Here is a 19,241-nt window from a genome sequence, read left to right on the forward strand (position 1 = left end):
GATGAAATCTACATGGTTGGCAAAATTTGAAGCTTTGTAATTATTGAATGATTGCTGTGAGGAGTCCTACTCTTTTCCTTTAAATTTTCAGAGATAAACCACATCCACACATGAAATTTGTTGAAATTATACTTGTAGCATAGATGCTATGAAAAAAATATTGTTATTGCAAAAGCAAATAATTTGATAGTAAATTTAAATGAAGAAGAAATGGGATTTCTCCTCCTTCAAATAACCTGATTTTAATGTCAATGAAACCTTGAGCAAAAAAAAAAATCTCCTGGAAGGGTAAAGGCTATTGAGTATTACAGAATAGAACCACTTGAAAGTGGCCACAAAGAGCCTAAGGTGACACACAAGCACTGACAACATTGCTCCTTCTGAGTTTTATTCTGGTCACACACAGATGTACTTGCTCTGGGCAAGGTGTGTAGGATCTTACAAAGTGTGCACATGCTGTAGGCAGCCCAAATGTGACAAACATGGTTTAATGTGTTAAAATCTGGGGGTTAGCTGATTTTTTCAAGAGGTCACTTGCCCAAGGACAGCACATGTTTGTTGTTCACCTCAGTCTAACCAAGAGATGCAGCTTCTTGGTCTCCTCCCGTATTTCTCTCACCCTCTGTGGCCTTTAGTGGAGCCCAGTTATGTACCTTTTTCTGACATAAGCCCCTATGCTGTATGAAATAGCCTGCAGATGTTGACTGGCAGGGAGTCTGAGAAGCAGATTCCTTTCACAAACAGACTGACCCTCACCTGGCTGAAGAGCATTATCTCAACTTATCTTTAGTTGTGTCTAGTTCAGCAAATTGTTTTTGATCTTAGGTATGCCAGGGTGCTTGTGTTCATCAATGATTCTCTTCAGCTATTTCAGCCTGCATTGTATTGTATGTGCAATGGAAATAATCCTTTCTTCTTACTGTGAGGGTTTAGGTGAATAATTTCTCTAAAATCCTCCTATATCTATTTCATCTTTGAGGGACATGTTGATGTAACAATGAATACACACAAAGAGTGTCAGCAGCCTGGAGAGCAGAGTGGGACTTCAGCTCTTTGTCTTTGCTCTGGTGCTTTCTCAGGCTTCCTACAGTGTCCACAGTTCTCTGCCTTTAAAAATATCTCAGATTAGCATCCAAGAGTATTAATATCTGTACACTTAGTGGTAACATATGCAAATATATCATTTGAGCTGATTCTTACTCAAGAAGTAAGGGGTATGTGCACAAGAATATTTCCAAAGAATTTTTAAATTACTGTTGTCCTCTGCAGAGCCTAATTCCTTACGCCGTGTAGTAGCTGGCATTCCTCACCATCAGCCAACTACAGTAAATTGATTCACATACACAAACTTCATTGAAGTCTTGTTTTTCCAGTTCTTAAAAACACTTCAGCCACAACTGATGTGGTTTAGTTCATATGACTCAAACTCTAAGCACTGTTGACCAGGGAGAACATTGATTACCTAGTACTAGGCTCCATGTATTTTCCAAATTCTTCCCATAGTTTACTGATGATGCAAAGGAAGTATTCTGTGCCAGTTCTGTGGCCATTGCAGAACAGCAACACAAGCAGTAGAGCAAACACTGTGAGAAGAAGCTGCACAAACCTGAACTGGTTAAGAAGAGTAAGAAGTATGAGCTATAGTTGGCCAGGAATTGGTTTTTAATGACAGGGAAACAGCAAATTGTGCATACCTGAGGAGAAACCAAGAATGCCACAGTCCTCCATCCTCTTGTTTTGGCACACACAATTAGAAGTCAGGATACAGATCACAGAAATGAGATACTGATCATATTAGAATTTCAGGTGAAAATAAGAGTAATAAAATTGAATAGGCAAAGGCAAGGATTCACTTCTGAGTTTAAATTTTGAAAACAGAACTAAGCAAAAGACTGATATACTCAGAGAGATTTCTCCACTGAGAAATATAACTGCATCTGGCAGCATTTCAAGTTTTCTTCTCCCACTACTCTAAGACCATAAAGATGTTGTTATTACAAATGAGAAATACCCAACATGCCTTCTTGTGGCTTCAACTGAATATCTGAAATGAGGAAAAAATACATCTTTATTCACACTGGATTCAGTCTCACATACAATAAAATCACTAGAAAAGTACAGGTCTGTACAGGTCTCTACTATCTTAAATCTCCTCTCTAAATGATTTTCATTAATTATTTTTATTTTTTATTGACTCTCTTTTCCCTAGAAACTCTACAGGTCCTCTTGACTAATTACAGCATTAAAACAACCACTAGAAAGAGTTTCAAAGGAGCAGCTGATCAAATGATCCTTAAATGATTTCCAAGGTTAATTTATGCCTATTGTCTAGTCTTGTCTCTAGACAATTTATTTTGTGTACAAGATGTAGGACTGCTCAAGAACACAGGGTCTGAAAAGAATTGTATTGAAAAACTACATAGACTTAAAAGCTTAACTGTCAGACCATGGTAAGAGATAACAGTAAATTGAAATAAAAAATTGTCCCACTGATTTTCCACGAAGTCTTTTATGAGAGGACTTCTACCAAAGCACTTGGTGATACCTTTGTCAGATGAAGGATGCTGGCCTAGCTGGATTTTGGCCATAGTTCTAGCAGACACAATCAGTTCTTTTACAGTTCAGTGTATTATTCCTCTTTATTAGCCACAAAAATAGGCTTTTGCTAAACAACTTTTCAGAAGTGGAGAAGAGACATTAGTATTTACCTTTTAAACCAGTCTTATCTGCCTGTAACTTTTTCAGTTATCAAAATTCTTTAGAATATTTATAAACTCCAGAAGAAACTGGAGCTGCATTAGCTGTGCTTTTACTACATAAAACACTTTATTATCATTGTTATTTATGAAGTTTTGATGCATTGTGAAACAGTTTCATAAAGTGCCAACCTCCCACATATGGATGAAATTGGCAAATGATTCTGTATTAAGGGTGTGTGTGTACATATATATATCTGTGTGAATAAAGATATGCAAATGCATGTAGATATTCATGTTCTAGAAACAGTTACAATTTTCATTTTCAGCCCTGTGTGGGAGGCAGTTTCCTTCCATGGAGAGGAACAACACACATCTATTGAGCAGAGAGGAGAACCCCATGATTAGCACTCAGCAGGAAATGCTGAGAGTCCAGCCTGCTGCCTCTATGGTGTCTGACAGGACAATGGCAGCCTGCAGAGCCCATGTGCCCTGAGAGGACAAAGCTGGGATGCTATTAAGCAGGCCTGTGGGTTATCCTGCATCTGCATGGGCAACAGCAAAGCAGGGTCACCCACACACTCTGCAGCTGCTGTGGTTTGCCCAGCCTGCAGCTAAGGAAATTAGGGCAAAGAGCTGAAAGTACTGGAGTGAGGTGATGGGAAAGGATGAATTTGTGATTGGATACAGCATAGAGGGTTGTGAGAGGGGTCTGTGACAGCTACATGCTGGGTGACACTGTCCATGCCTTACTGTCCACAGGGAACTCAGCTGACTGCCTTCCCACAGACCTGCTCTTCCTGTGTGCCACCAGGGAAGCACTACAGTGTGTTCTACTGCTCATGGACTAGGGAAAAGCCCTGCATGCCAACAAATTACCAAGGAATCAGTGGTCAGTCTCCAGCACACTGAACCCTTCCCAGAATCTACAGGAAATCCAGGTCTCTTGTCCTTGAGTTTAGAAAAGCAGCATATTCATGCTAAAACTGCTTCTGAGGAGGCAACTTCCTTGGAGACAGCCTAACTTTTAAAAAACAAAACTAAAAATGGGCAAGACACAGGCTTAAGGAAATGTTTGTTGTGTGTCCAGAACATTGTGACATCCAATCCACTCCTGAAGTTTTATAAATATGTGTCTGGCTGTTGAAGTAGTGCAGATAGAAAGGGTTCTGCAGACTACAAAGTGAAATTTGAACTGCTATTCCCAAATTAGACTGGATGAGAATTTCCTACAGATAAGACAGCTCAAAATGTTAGAGGGATTTCTTGCCAAATTTCTGATCCCCACCTTAAAATTTCTCTCCCAGCAATCACAAGATGATGCAGCAAGCTTCATAATGAATTAGTTTTCTCCTAAAGGCCAGAAGGAATTGTTCTTTCCTTTGCCCAGAGATAACAAACCAACACCATGTTTCCCAGTGTCACTGTGGTCTAAACCAATGCCAGCACCATCATAAATCCCGCCCTGCCATCAGTCCTGTTTCAACACAATCTGAAAGGACATAACCATTTTTTTATTACCATAAACTGAAAGAAAAAACATACTTCTGTGACAGGAAAAAAATCTTGGAATCATGTCAAAGCAGTGATGGAAGAACACAAAAAAAGAGCTAAACAGAATTTTCTATCATGGTATAAAATAAATGAGTAAGTTTTCCATTTTCTGCTGATGACCAGACATGAAAGGTATGCAGCAGCACTGCAGGTCAGGGACACTCTTCTTAGTGAGGGACAAGTATTCGCCTACCTCCACAAGCTGCCAATTCAAGGGTCCAAAACATTTTGGGCTAAAGGAGGTACATAAGGAGGAACCTGCTGATGGACATGCTGAGGGGCTTCCTTGGTCAGCTGGGGTTTTCTGAAATGCAGGAATGCCAGCCAGACCAGCACTGCAGGACTTGCTGCAACAAGGAAAAGGCTATAATAAATGATCAGTTAGATGTTACAGTGACCTTGACATACAAGGATGGAAGGAAAGATTCCAGAAACAGAGACCAAGATCCAGGTTCAGCCCAGACCTGGTGCAGGTTATGTGGAGAAGCCTACTCCTGCCTTTCCTCCCCTCCCCTCCACAACACAGCACACTACTGGTCACCTCATTCTCCAGTCATCATTATTTCAATAATATGGCAAAGTGAAAATACTTCTTTCCTTGAATACCTGTGCTATTTTGCTTTCTGGCTTCCTTTGAAGAACCACAGTAGCTGCAGAAATGCTGCATTGAGCATTCTGTTTTTTCCCCTCACACAGGATTTGTGGAGCCCAGCAGGTCTCTGTGATACACCCAGTATTATCCACAGTTCTCTACAGTTTTATAGGAAGGACCATCTGGTGGTCAGCTGCCCAAATGCACATCTTCTGCCTCCTGCACCTGTTCAGTGTCATTCAGCCTCTCTCTGACAGTTGCTCTCCCATCAGAGGTCTTCCTGAGCAAGGGGATGAGAGGATGCAGCACATCTCCTGAAACAGCAGCAGGTGCTTTTTGAGATTTCTGTTCTTTAGGAGGAATAAATCCAATTTTCTCTTCAAAATGGAGATGACAATAGGACCAGAAGGTAACCAGTTGGCTCTCTGAGCCCTTTTACTCAAATCTCTCTGCCATTTCAGAGATGGTTGTGATGCCTGCAGTCATTCACAAGTGAGCTTACAATGTACCTACCAGTCAGATGTGTACTACTGTAGCATGGTATATATCTGTGCAAACTAAGACTTGAAACCATAAAAGCTTGTTTAGGGACTGTCCTGACATACCAGAATGTCCTGACTGGACAGACTGGACCACAGCCATGTGCTCTGAAAAAAGCTGAATAACGTAACCTGACAGCTCAGTGAACTTCACAGAGGAGACCTTGAAATGAGTTTGGGTTTAAACTCCTGAAAGTATAAAGCTTTCTGGAAGACTGATGCTACATCTTACAGACATCCTTCACCCTCTTTGCACCTTTGACTTCCTACAAAAGCTAGATTTTGACAGAATAATGAGCTTAAATTTGAAACTAGAGTCAAATGCCACTGGAGAAATTCCATTTTTTTTCTTACTGTAGCTAAGATCTTCACATACAAAAATCCCCCATATTAGCAAAAGATCTTCAAAGAAAGGAAAAAGAAGGAGAATCCTCTAATTTGTGATTAATGTTATGATGTGCCCTGTTATTACTACAGAGAAACAAAGGGTACAAGCTATCAAAAAAAAAAAACACTTCAAGGATGGCAAAAAGTAAAAGTGAAATGAAATAATATGCAATTTAAAAATAAGAGAGCTATAGTTGTCATTATCAGGCTGAAAACAAAAGCCGGGAGAATGAAACAATATGTCTGCTAGACCAAACAGCTACTGCAGACTTGTCTCAAGAAAATCATCTGGGAAAAAAATCTGTCTCAAGATCACACATACACACTGCAGAACTTGTAAGTGAAAACTCTGGGGTAAAATGTAAACCAAAAGCAGGATACTCCCTGAGCTAAGCAACACTTGCTTGTCTGTCTTTTAAGACATGGTGAAATTTTCCCCAGCTTTCAAATGGTTGCTGGAAACACATCATCCTTTGTTCTTTAGCCTCTCACAAGGAAGTCACACAGACTAAAGGTTTGCTGAGCAAATATATGACTTTTTCCTAGTCTGCCAGTTTTATTTTGATGCTAAGTCCCTCTCAGCAGCATGTCGCATAAAATTGCTTAGTTGTTAGCCTGACACACTTCACCCTTATTAGGGAAAACATCCCACTGATTTGTAGGTTTGAGACACTTGATGTCACCTGAGTGTAAGTTTATTGAGTGTTACCCTTCTGGCTGTATCATGCTGTAGGCTTTTGCTTGGGAGGTGGATAGGCAGAAGGAATTTAAAGAACTAGCTTCAGCCTTTTCCCTCTCATTTAAGACAATGTAACTCCCTTTTACAAGGTGTCTAAGAGCTGGCCCTGGACATCCCCTTTCCTGCCACCAGTGTTTGAGGGTGCAGGCAGCAAAAGCACTGCAGGTCCTGTTGCCTCATGCAGCCCTCCCCCTCTGAGGAAATGAGTAGTTCACACTCATGTTCAGGGACACCCTGGCTTCCCTTGTCACCACCAGGGCACTGACACCTAATACATCTGGCTTAGGACAGCTGTTCAGGCAGCCTTTAAAGTCAGTAGGGAGGATGCCCTTAAAACACCCCCATTCAGCACCTGTAATGACAAACTCCCCCCATACTGAGACAAGACTACCTTTTAGAGGCATCTCCCTGAACTACAACTAGGAAGGAAGCACAGATGGCTACATAAGTCACTGAAGTTTAAAACAATCAGTTAGGAGAGTGTAAGTTATAGTTCAATATCTGGCTTCTAGAATTAACCTGATCACCACTGCATAGCTCACCTGACTTTTGTCAGGGGCTAACATTTGAGAATTACAGCTGTGTTTTGATAGGCTATGGGTGTCAGCTTTAATATAAATGAATGTATTAAGTAAAGACCTTAAAAAGCTTCTTTGAACACTCTCACCCTAAAAATGGCAACATTAAGATATGTGATTTTTTAAAAGGCACAAGGCTGTAGCTGACTGGGAGATTTAATGCCTAGAGAATGCATGTCAAAGACTTTCCTGCTGCAAGCTTTAATTGGCACTTCTGATGCTATTTGAGGGAAAAAAAATTCCATTCTCACAGCAAAAAAATGCAAGAGATGCTGAGTATTTCTGAAGAAAATGCATATGGTCAAAATCATTCCGCAGCTTGGTTTCCAAAGGATGGGAGGCCAATATCTGCACTGCCCCCGCACTTCAAAAGTCAGTAACTCCAACCTATTCTGAAAAGGTGTCAAGGAGAGACTTAAATTAAGTGGCTGGGAAAGAGGTCCAAATAATTCCTCTCAGGGGGAAAAGATGGTCAGAAAGATGCCCCTGGCTGAGTGGAGATAATGTCAATCAACACAGGAACATGGAGAAAGATGCTCAATCTGCAAGGGGTGTCATTGACTGCCCTCAGAGCAGTCATTTTAAATAGAGCTGTTTTCTCAGGGTTTGCCATTTTGTAACTAAGATTCAACTTCTACTGGGACACCCTTTCTGCAACAAAAGTGTTTTGGAAGGTTACACGTCACAACCCCTAAACAAGCAGCAGTTTTGGAGCTGGAAGAGGGAGCACAGCCATACCCACATTAGAATGTAGCCTGCACATCTCAGCTGGTCTGATACGAAACGCTGACCACCAGCTAAGCACAGGTATTTTATATTGCATTTTACAAAAGCAAGGAAGTGACCACTAATGTGCATGGTTCTGATCTCCATCAGCACATGGAAACACATTTCAAACCATTTCCTTGTGTTCTGATATATTTGATCTCGTGTTATACCTTGATACTCATGAACAATTACAAAAACACAGAACTACCAAAACTGCTTCTCTTAGAAATGAATGCAGTATTCCTCCTCTTCCTGACATTTCAGAACAAGATGGTGTGGTGCTTTTTCAATAAGAATACCAAAATAAGGGTCATAAAGAGGCATTTAATTTATCTGTCACTACAGACCACTGGAATTTGTCACCATTTATTGCAGTCAACTGAAAATGTAGTGAAGATTTATAACAACATTCTATGGTGCTTTACAAACATATGCTACCATCACTGGTAATTTTAGTGTGATTCTATTATGTATCCTGTGTTTCAATTAAATAAAATCAACACTGAAATACATACTTTCTAAACAAGGCAATATATAGCAAATATTTTCTTTAACTGTAAATTGAAACTTCATGTATTTTGAAATAAAGTAATTATGGTACAATTCCTTCAAACAATAAAGACTTCATAATTTTAATAATGTACCAAATGTATCTATGCCAAGTAGCAGAAACAGGTTTAAAAGAGAAAACCTACTGCAGAGACACAAAATACAGATTTTTATTAAAGAAAATGAAACAGAGCAGCAAACATCCTGCAGTACTGCAAGAATTTGCTTACACACACAGAACAATTTTCCTTTGTCTCACAGAAAGTTAAGAGAAGATGTTAGGATACAGCCCCTGCTGCTCTTCACTGTTTATACTAACATAAAGAGCTAAAAAAAAAAATCAATCAGTATTTATGATAAAACCATATCTATGGCTGATCTAATAGCTAATGCCCCAAGCTATTTTCTTACCCTAATGCTAAATTCCAGTGAATTGCTAATAGTAATTATCTGGGAAGAGCAGGAAGACAGCTCTGAAAAAGTGCTGAAGTGCTGCTTTCCTAACTGCTGGCACTGCAAGAAAACAAAGAGAAACGATTGTTTATACCCTACAATATCATTGTATCATTTATTGCACTCAATCCCTGATCACTTTTGACAGGTACCACAAGAGATTTTGCAGCACCATAGGATTTTGTGCTTAACTGTTACTGGAGCCCAGGGCTCCTCTTTTTGGTAAATGCCAGATTGCCAGACAATGTAAGAGGGCCCCTTGGCATTCTTTGACTCTTACATATTATTTTGCTTATATATTCAGTTTCCTATGGCTTATTGACACATTCCATAAACAAGTTAAGCAAATATTTGGTTACTGGCACCAGCCTGGGAGGTGGTAAAAAAAGCTTGAAGTTGCTCAAGACTGAAGGGGTATCCTCTATTTCCCATGCACCAACTCCTTTTCAGCTATTTATAACATGGGTTAAAAACAGCCTTTTTATTTTAGGAAAAAAATTTCTTCAACAAAAGGGCTGTCAAGCTTAAAACAGACTGCCCAGGGAAGCGACTGAGTCACCATCCCTGGAGGTACTTAAAAGATGTGTAGATGTGGCACTCAAAAACATGATTTAGTGGCAGACTTGGCAGCGGTTGGACTTGATGATCTTACAGGTCTATTTCAACCTAAATTATTCTGTGATGCTGTTTTTTGAGGGAAAGCAAAATCCCTACCTATATGAGACACTCTGTCCTATTGTTCCAGATGCTAGCACTCTCAAAATTATCTTCAAAATCCAGGTATGTCATGGATACTGGCATGGAGTGTTTGGACCTGCCTGAGCTCTGACAGGAAGGGCTGCCTGCCTGTGGCTCTGACAGCAGCAGTCATCACCTGCATGAAAGAAGACAAGCAGGGGCCTGGACAGCACTTGGGTCAGCCCTTAATCACAACACTGAGGGAGACTGAAGATAAGTAAGTGAAATGTAAGGAAAATGGTGGAAAGGTGAGACCAGTTCTTCATATGCTAAATCAAAACTGTAAGTGTGCATCCAGGCAGGAATGCACCTGCAGTCAGCAGTGAGTAAAGTAATTAGATTTGAAAATCAGGAATGCCAAGAAGTGCAATTAGGTAAACATTCATGGAGTGTCTGCTGGAAAGGGTAAAACCTGGTATGAGATGATAATGAAGTAATGCAACAATCCACGGAGAAGATTTAGAATTAAAAAATAAAATAACTGCAGTGTTTCACCACTTCTTTGTGAATTAAGATGTTAGCCTATAAATAATGATGCATAAAAGGCAGAAGCTTCCAACTAAAATTTCTACTTCCTATTTGAAAAGGTGGTGTATTGTGTGACAAAGTATTTTCCAACACACCAGCAACTGAAAAGGCAAAACATTACTAGAAATAATTAACAAATTAAAGACAGCTGACCCAGCCTATCTTAAGGTAATTGAAAATGTCAACAGATTTTGAAAATATCTGTCACTATACAGAGGGAAACCAGAATGAATCAGATACAACTACAAACCAATTTTCCAATATCCAAGCCATGTTGCAGAATTTAAAGGTTCAAAATCTAATTACCACTAATTAAACTTTTTATGAGAAACAGGCTTTCATTAATCTCATTTTTCTTGTCAGTGAGGTACTTGGCTGATAAACCTGTAACTAAATAGTTCAGTTCAGTATTTTTGTAGAGAAACATCACAGTGAGACAAACATCCAAACTCACAGCTAGAGCAAGACTATGTCTCTAACACACACACTGGAAACACAAACTGTCAGATTTCAACAAGGAGCTCCCCCACTGGCTGCCAGTCAAGTGAGCTTTAGGGGAGGCTGCTCAGATTTGTGACAAGACCCTCACACTTTAATGCTTGAGTTAAGTTAAACCATGCAAAGGCAAAGCTGGGCTAAGCCCACACCCTTCTCTGATTCTGTGACTAGAGAAGATACATTTGTTCAGGCTATCAAAAAGAACTTGCACAGAAATGTTCACATTTCAATAATGACAACTTTCATTAGTAAGTACCCACACAAGTGGTAGATTTGCACTCTACTATTACTCTACTACAGCACTTACAACTAGGCAAATTCTTGAATCAAGAATCGAGCTCAGTGTGACTGAAAGATATTTACTTTGATGCCAGATAACTTCATTTAAAGACCTGCAATATTAGATCACTGAATGGAATTTGTCCCCTTTGACCATAAGGTTTCAGACAATAATGCTGTATTTTTCCAATGCAGAAGTTAGCCCATGTGCAAAAGGGCACCTCCACTTAGAGAAGAAAAGATAATGTAAGTAGCATGAAGAAGACAGGTGATAAAGGACAGTGTTCTAGATTCCAAATAGAGCACCTCTACACTACTTGCAATCAAGAGCTGACCCTCTCCAAAATTTAAGTCTCCATTTCCATTGTGCTACTTACAGTCCTCAATCAGAGACAAGACTGCTCCTTCCCTACAAACAGGAAAAAACACCCAACCCACTGCAACAGGGACAGAGGGAAGGTTCTTGAGTAAAGGGGCTTTTACCAGGGAACCACTGTGTGAAATCAGTGACCTACTGATCTCAGAGTTGGTTCTACCTTTGATGAATGGCGTTCAGGTTCATGAAATGCAAAGTTCTTTCAACACTTTTACACCACCACATAAATCTTTACATTCATGAAGAAATACAAGCCCTTATAGATCTCAATAAGCTCCTGACTACCAATTTCACACCACTATACTTGCATTTATAGTTGCAGAGTGTAAATAGTATTAAAGATCAGGCAGACATTGAGCCACTAACAGCTCCATAATCTGAGCTGCAGCATTGTGTTTAATTACATTGCATTATTAAGAAAATTCATCACATGACAGAATGTGGTGGCACGACAGAAACAATAAGCTCCATGACAAATCCAGGTGAGATTTTTTCTGTACATGATATGTTTTAGCAACTAGAAATATTTTATTAGCAATACAGACATTTCAATATTAGAAATCTATACAACGTCCTTTTCTTTCCCAATCTCCAAAACGTGTAGGTTCAGGGCCTCTGGGTCCACCCCTCTCTTTTGTAGTAGGATTGATTCCATCAGGGAATTCTAAAATAACAGGGAAAGTCCATTAAAATTTCTATAATATTGACAAATATAAAGATGCTATCATTTATGATGTTTTCCTTTTAGTTTCATTTTCAAAGACAAAATCAATTCTTTTTTGTTTTGAAAGGCAACCTTGAACTAAATATTTCCCAGAGCCCTACAAAATGAATTTCAGTTTTTTTGACTGCAATAAATATCATCATATATATTTATATATACATATATATACATATATATAGAAATACAGATATAATATATTATTTAATATGCAAATAAAGAAGCAACCGAATGTCCAGAGGCGTTAAAGGACCACAGCTTCTCAAGTCAGAACTTGCATCATTTGGGTATGCTGTACTTATGATGTTCACAAAATCTAAAACCCCAGGCATCATTTGCTGTTTACCTCTCTAATTTTAAGTACTCTGTTTTAATTTTAGCTTGAATTTGTTCAAGATTCTGTTAGTTTTGTACTTAAAACATCCAGGTTGGATGGTTGAGCCATTTAATGCTTCACTTGTTATAACGCTTCACCACCCTCAGAGTAGAGTTTCTTCCTAACATTTATTCCAAGCCTGCCTTCCTTCAGTTTAGAACCATCGCCCCTTGTCCTGTCACTATCTGCTTGTATGGAAACTCCTTCCCTGCATTTTATAAACCCCCTTAAGGTACTGAGCCCCCTTTAGACATCAGAAGCCCACAATTAGATCTTCCCAAAGCCTTCTCTTCTTCAGGCTGAGAAACCCCAGCTCTGTCAGTCTGTCCTGGCAGGAGAGGTGCTCTAGCCCTTTGATCACCTTCTCTGGACCCTTCTCTGGACCCTTCTCTGGACCCTTCTCTGGACCCATTCAAACAGGTCCATGCCTTTCTTGTGCTGAGGACTCCACAGCTGGATGCAATATTCCAAGTAGGGTCTCATGAGAACAGAGGACAATCACCCCTCTTGATTTGCTGGCCCCACTGCTTTTGATGCAATCTAGGATTTGGTTTTCTGGCCTGCAATGATACACTGACAGATCATGTCCAGATTTCATCCAACCCCCTACCCTGCTACAAAAGAGAAGCACACTGCCAGCTCACGCTACTTTCTTAAACACCACAGAGCCTTCTGTACCTCAGGCAACATTCTTCCGCTACTCAGTGCACCTTTACTCAGGGCCATCTCCTGAGAATAGTTAACTCAGGCCATCAAGCCACGAAGTACTTGTGGCACAGCACCATCCTAGGCTGAGTCTCATCCTGCACTAGACTGTGGGGGTCCCAGAAACTCACAGTACCCCACATGCCCCTTGCCACGCTGTTTCTCCATAGCTTCCCACATACACACCTAACTTGGGAATCCCTCAGTCACATCCCTAACTCAGCTCGGGTGGGCAACACAGGTAATGAGGCGCAGGGCTGAAAATGTAACAGGAAGACTACAACAGAAATTCTGGACATCAGACAAAAAGAAAAGCGATGGAGGAAACTCATACAGCTACAGGCTACACAGGATGATACATAACGGGATACCTGTTTCATAACTGATGTCAACCAGGAAAAGAAACATCAGTATCTGAGCACCTCTGGCAGTTCAAGGGGTGCAAATGCAGCTGATATTATTTTGTGCAAGTCATCATCCCAATATCAAAGCACTACTCGTGCTGGCAGTGGACTCTGATGCTCAAAAGATTTCTCCACTGATAGCTACAGCAGTAGGAATTCTAAATCCAGCTTCAATTCTTAGGTTTTTTCCGAATAATACAACAGGCAGTTTGCAAACTATTGCTAGTGTTACATGCAAAAAATACAGGTGCAACTAAAGAGATCTTGAGTCTTGCTCCAAACCTGGAATACCTAAGCAAATAACAAAAGATAAGGATTATGCATGTTTTAAATCAAGCAGTGATGGCACTGATTTTCCTGGGAATAAAAAGACAAGGATTTAACAGCTGCTTACACAGTAACTCCAACTGTGAGCTAGTTCTCAAGTGAGCCACAATCTGAAATTGCATGGAAATGATTTTATAATATGAGAATAATACAACAATACAACGACAAACTGCGGAGAAATTTGTGAAAGGAGAAGCAGAAGTAGCTTTGCACCATGATGCAAAGCTGTGCAGCCTCAGGGTAATACACTCTGGAGTTGGAGACCAGTTTTTAGCTCTGCTGCACAAATTAAAATGGCACTACACAGAGCCATTTTAGCCTGTATGAAAAGAGGGGACTTCTGTAAAAGAGTATCTGAGGATTTTGTTAATGAAATTAAGGATTCTAAGGTGGAAGAAGACAATCAGTTTCTTAAATGAATGTAAGGAATAATTAGTCTTTATGCTGCTATCATTCAACTCTGGTGGCCTTATGGAATTAAAGAAGGGGCACATCCTCATGGACTGAATTATGCACGGCACTGGCTTGCCTGGATGTTGAATATAGAGCCCCTGACAGATGTGACAGCTACACCACCTTTTAATTTTATGGAGGTGAGTGGCAATACTCTCATGAGACAGTATTACATCCAGTTCTGGAAAATTACTTTATCCAAGGCTACATCCCAAGAATTGAAGCAATTACCAGCACTGTACAGAAGGGCACATTAATGTGTTTGAAGGATTTCATGAAGTACTGTCTACAGATGAAGGAAATTCTGCTTCCAGTGGGCACTCTGCTGCCTTCCTTTTGGAGACTATATATCAGTCTGTATTTCTTTTCCTCAGGATGTTAGTGCTTTCAGACTTGGCTTCCTGTTTATATGGTAAGGCAGAATATATTCTGTATATAGAAGAATGAGAAGAAAATATTTCATCAAATCGTTAATGCTTAATTCATGAAGATGTTGGGAAGAAGAAACTTGTGGTTCATTTGCTGCAAATAGTTAAAAGTTATTCTTTGCATTGCCTTTCTGAAAATGTTTGTATCATAAATACTTGTTTAAAAAAAAACCAAAAAATATCCCAAACCCCACCCAGAGTACTGTGTTCAGTTGTGGAGTTCCCAACACAAAAAAGGGGTGGACCTCTTGGAACAAGTCCAGAGAAGGCCACTAAGACAAACACAGGACTGGTGCATCTCTCCTATTAAGACTGACTGAGAGAACTGGGGTTCTTCAGCCTGCAGAAGAGAAGGCTCTGGCAAGACCTTTTAGAAGCCTTCCAGTACCTGAAGAGGGCCTGTAAAAAAGCTGGAGAGGGACCTTTAACAAGGTGATGTAGTAACAGGACAAGGGAGATTGGCTTTAAAATAAAAGAGGGTAGGTTTAGATTAGCTATTAGGAAGAAATTCTTTACTGTGAGGATGGTGAGGCACTGCAACAAGTCCTTCAGAAGGGCTGTGGATGCCCCATCCCTGGAAATGTTCAAGGCCAGGCTGGACTGGGCTTTGAGCAGGCTGTTCTAATGGAAAGTACCCCTGCTAAAGGCAGGGCTGGTACTAAGTCAGGACACCCAGGCAAATTTGCTTATCTTCCAGAGCACAGGAAGCCCAGGTTCTCTGTGTGACTTGCTACAGTGTTTGACCAGGGTTGCTCTGAAGGTTCTTGTCGCCTGGTGCACCATTTGCTGCAACTCGTGCCCGCTGCCCTGCCTTTCTGATTTGTTTTTCAGAGCAGTAAGCAGTGAGCTTAGAAAATGATTCTAAAGAGTGCTGAATGTCTGTCACCTTCTTAAACTGACATCAGCACAACATCTTGCAGTCTTGCCTTTAAAACACAGCTTCCAATTTTGTAAAACATTACTTACTTTCCAGGGGTTCCTTCTCCATACTGGACTCTTCTGGTTCATCAAACCTCCCCACTGGTAACTTTGGTTTCTTTAGTGGCTGCTTAGCAGGTTGAGATCTTCCTTCTGGCTTAGAGCTGGAGCTGCTTCGTGAGTGCCAAAGAAGTGATGACTCTATCAAGCAAATGGACATGCAGCATAAATGCAGGAGTTTAACACTGAGCAATGCTGTGACTGTCCAGAACACCTCTGAGAAAAAACTACTTCAGGGATGAGGGAGAGGAAGGCAGGAAAACAAACTCTAAAAATTATTTAACATTCAACCCATAAGCACCTAAGAAATCAGTACAGATAATTATTTTTGGCCCTAGAAACAGATGTAGGCAAAATTGTGTTAGTTGTATAACTCAGTTCACATTAACAGTGTATTTTAAACTGCTTGAACTTATCTTTGCTGTTACTTTCTTGTATTTTAGACTCTTAAACAGTAATTATGCTAGCATAGACCAGTACAGTCTGTTTTCCAGGAGAAATCCTAACCTCCCCCAAGAAACCTGCTGATTTCCATATCTTGGCTCATTTCCAGCAGCTTTTTAGTCAGAAAAAGCTTTCCCAAAGGAAAGTTTAAAAAAATAAAACGTTCCCTTAGTAACAGGTTTTCCAGAATGTCGGCAGAAGATAGCTGGGTTTCCCTTAGGATGGTAAAATAATTCAGCTGGTAGTCAAAAGCAGGAAAAACTTTGAGCATGTTTAAGTTCAATTATGTAACTGCATGCAAATGCCTTCATTAAAAGCATTAACTTTTTTTCCTTAAACTCCCACTAACAGTTTGGTTTAAAAAGCCAAATGTAAATGTCCACAGTGAGCATAAACTATCCACTAAAAATATTTTGGCTGTGGACAGGTGCCTAAAGCAGTTCTGACATTTCTTAAGAAGCAAGATTCAAACACAAATCCTCCCTGTACCAGCTGGGTGCAAAGTACCTGAAAGAACTATTATTCTACTTTCCTAAGGAGATTGAATCGGGAAGCCTTCTCAAGCACTGTCATTTTGACTCACCTTAATATACAGCAGCTAACAACTCACTTGTATTCCCAGAATCAGCATATTCATTCATTTTAAAATACCACATCTTTAATATCAAACCCTACAGCCACACAAACTGTATTATGTCTGCCAACTGCTGCAAACGCCCCAAAGGAGTAAAGCATGGTGTAACAAATTATCAACAGTAAAGGATCCAATCTGTTGCAAACATTGGGTCTTTCTACTCCTGCCAAGCTTCTTGTCATTCTTCAGTAAGCTAGAAAGAAAAGCTAGCAAGAAAATTCAATTATAGCTGGTATTCTAGTCCAAATTAAAATAAAAATCAGATTAAGGTACTGGTCTGAAATTTATTATCTCGGTCACTAGAGAAGAGGCTAAACCCATTTTCCTTGATAGATTTACTTGATATTCTAGACCAAAATACACTCTTCTTGACAGAGAGGTGACAAAAGTTCAACATCAAACATCTCTGAAAAAGATGAGATGAACTATCAATATTAGTAAGCCACATTGTACAAACTGATCTTTGATTCCCTTCTCTTTTACACAGTGTCACAATGCCCTACCATTCGTTAATTATATAACTGAACTTGAAAATTCCAATTCTTTCAAGTTGCTGCGCTCCAATATTCCATCTTTTGAAGTGGCCCATAGCATGTGATTTATCCTAACAAAGCCATCCATGCAGTGGGATTTGGGCACACATCGGGATGCTCAGAGGATTAGAGCGTTAGCCACATCTTGCCAGGAACCTGACAGCCAAATGGAGCACAAACATCTAACAAAAATTCCATTAACACTGGTTTGTTTTAGTGTATTGTATCAATAGCAGCACAGAACCTCAGCTTTGGACGAGAGGGAAGCACCCAACAAAGAGCCCACGCTGAGGCCTGTGGGGCAGGCTCTGTTACCCAGTCTGCCTTACTTCTCTATCAACAAACCACCTGAATTTTCTCAGGTGAAGGGAACGGAGCAGTAACTTCCAGGTCCACAGCACGTTTCCTCCAGCTATTCCCCAAACCTTACACTGCTTTTTAACATTTTACTGCTGATAAGAAGTACGAAGCAACGACAAGGCAAGAAAACCTCCGTAATAACATGCTGCCCGATAGCAGCAGGTTTACAGTACAGGCGAGAATATTAATATCGAAAGGGCGAGGGGGAAGGCAGGGAAGGGGTTAAGAGCAAGGAAACTGCAGGGCCACGGAAAGTGCGGGGAGAGCTGCGACAGCCCCGTCCCCCAGTCCGCAGGTTGAGAAGCGGGGCGTGCCGCACTCCTCACCCGCCGCCATCTTGGGCGCTCTCCAGCCCCCCCAGCGCCAGCAGCCCCGGGCGGCGCCCGCCCCGTCCCCTCGCTCGTCAGTTCCTGCGGGAGGAAGGGCAGGGGAGCCGGGGAGCCCCGCCACGGCACAACCCGGGCCCTCCCGCTCTCCGCCCGCCTCTTACTCGCTGCCCCGGGCGCGCCGCGCAGCAGCCGCAGAGCCATGGCCGGGACGGAGCCGTGCGGGGCGGGCAGCGCTGCCGCGCAGGCGCCCAAGACGGCGGCGGCTGCAGCCGGGGGCAGGCGGCGAACGCGGCCCCGAGCAGCGCTGCCTCAGCGGCCTCGCCATTCCCCCGTGCCCCCGGCTGCTCCCCGGCTCCGGCAAACAGAGGCGAACGGCGCCTGGGGAGCCGCGGTCCCGGTGAAGGCAGCTACGGGCTCGTGGAGATGCTCGAGAAATACGCTGTAACTCTGCTCCACGTTTGTCTAGGGGTGGAGAGAAAAGACGTCTTCTTTCTTCAATGCAGTGAAGAGTTTAGCGCTGCAAGAACCCGTTTCCCCCTCAATCTGTAGGGTAGTCCAGCTAGGTTTTTTTTATTGTTTTGTTTGTTTTTTGTTTTTTTTTTTAATAATAAAAAATTGTACATTGTTCAAATAACACACTTTGGCTAACACCATAGTGATGTACAGACAGCGTTCATGCTTTCAGACAGCATCGTTCCAGTTTCCGAGTTTAGGCAGTGAAGTTGCTTTTAAGGCTCAGTATAAACCTAACCCTGGGATAAGTAACACCTGAGTTCATGGAGTGGTGCTCCATGATTAAGCACGTAATTAAGTACAGGTAATGTTTTGAATATGCCAACTTTTGCTTTTTGTCACTTTTTAAACTTCTCCAGCTGACAGTGTTCTTATATAAAACAGAATTTACTGTCTACAGATACTAACCTGAAGATGATAACTTGGAGATGTGAACCAAAAATAGCATTTTTTGTTCACATATGAAAGCTTTAAGAAATTAAATCTTGGTAAATTAAAGAGCAGCAGCACTTCCTGGAGTTTATTGGAACTACATCTGGCAATGCCTACACACTGAAAGTAATTAAATTTAACTGACTGCCTTATGAGTGACATTTTCTCTATCAACCTTTTATAACATGGTTAATTAGACATTAGAGACTGAAAATAATGGAAAACCTTTCCTTTATTCTAACAGCAAGATGCTGGGCCTCTAGATCAGGGAAAATAAGGACAAATGCAGAAAAAAATGCTCTGCCTGAAAGCAGCAAGGAGAAAACCTAA

General features: G+C 41.0%; 1 protein-coding gene across 1 annotated transcript; it reads right to left on the reverse strand.

Moving 5' to 3' along the window:
* Positions 1-8,203: 8,203 nt before the first annotated feature.
* Positions 8,204-18,233, reverse strand: SDHAF4 (succinate dehydrogenase complex assembly factor 4). The gene is made up of 3 exons (XM_066547452.1): positions 18,128-18,233; positions 15,655-15,807; positions 8,204-11,938 (listed from the first exon to the last, which is right to left on the reverse strand). The coding sequence occupies exons 1-3, from the start codon at positions 18,165-18,167 to the stop codon at positions 11,829-11,831; spliced, it is 303 nt and encodes a 100-aa protein (XP_066403549.1). The 5' UTR covers positions 18,168-18,233; the 3' UTR covers positions 8,204-11,828.
* Between the last annotated feature and the right edge of the window lie 1,008 nt (positions 18,234-19,241).

Source organism: Molothrus aeneus, chromosome 3 (assembly GCF_037042795.1).
Source record: "Molothrus aeneus isolate 106 chromosome 3, BPBGC_Maene_1.0, whole genome shotgun sequence".
Lineage (NCBI taxonomy): Eukaryota > Metazoa > Chordata > Aves > Passeriformes > Icteridae > Molothrus > Molothrus aeneus.

Coding starts and splice junctions, on each gene's coding strand:
- SDHAF4 (XM_066547452.1), bottom strand. CDS start 18,167: ATGGCTCTGCGGCTGCTGCGCGGCGCGCCCGGGGCAGCGA. Junction 15,808..18,127: donor CGGCGCGCCCGGGGCAGCGA/GTAAGAGGCGGG, acceptor TTTGCTTGATAG/AGTCATCACTTCTTTGGCAC. Junction 11,939..15,654: donor GGAGAAGGAACCCCTGGAAA/GTAAGTAATGTT, acceptor CTGTTATTTTAG/AATTCCCTGATGGAATCAAT.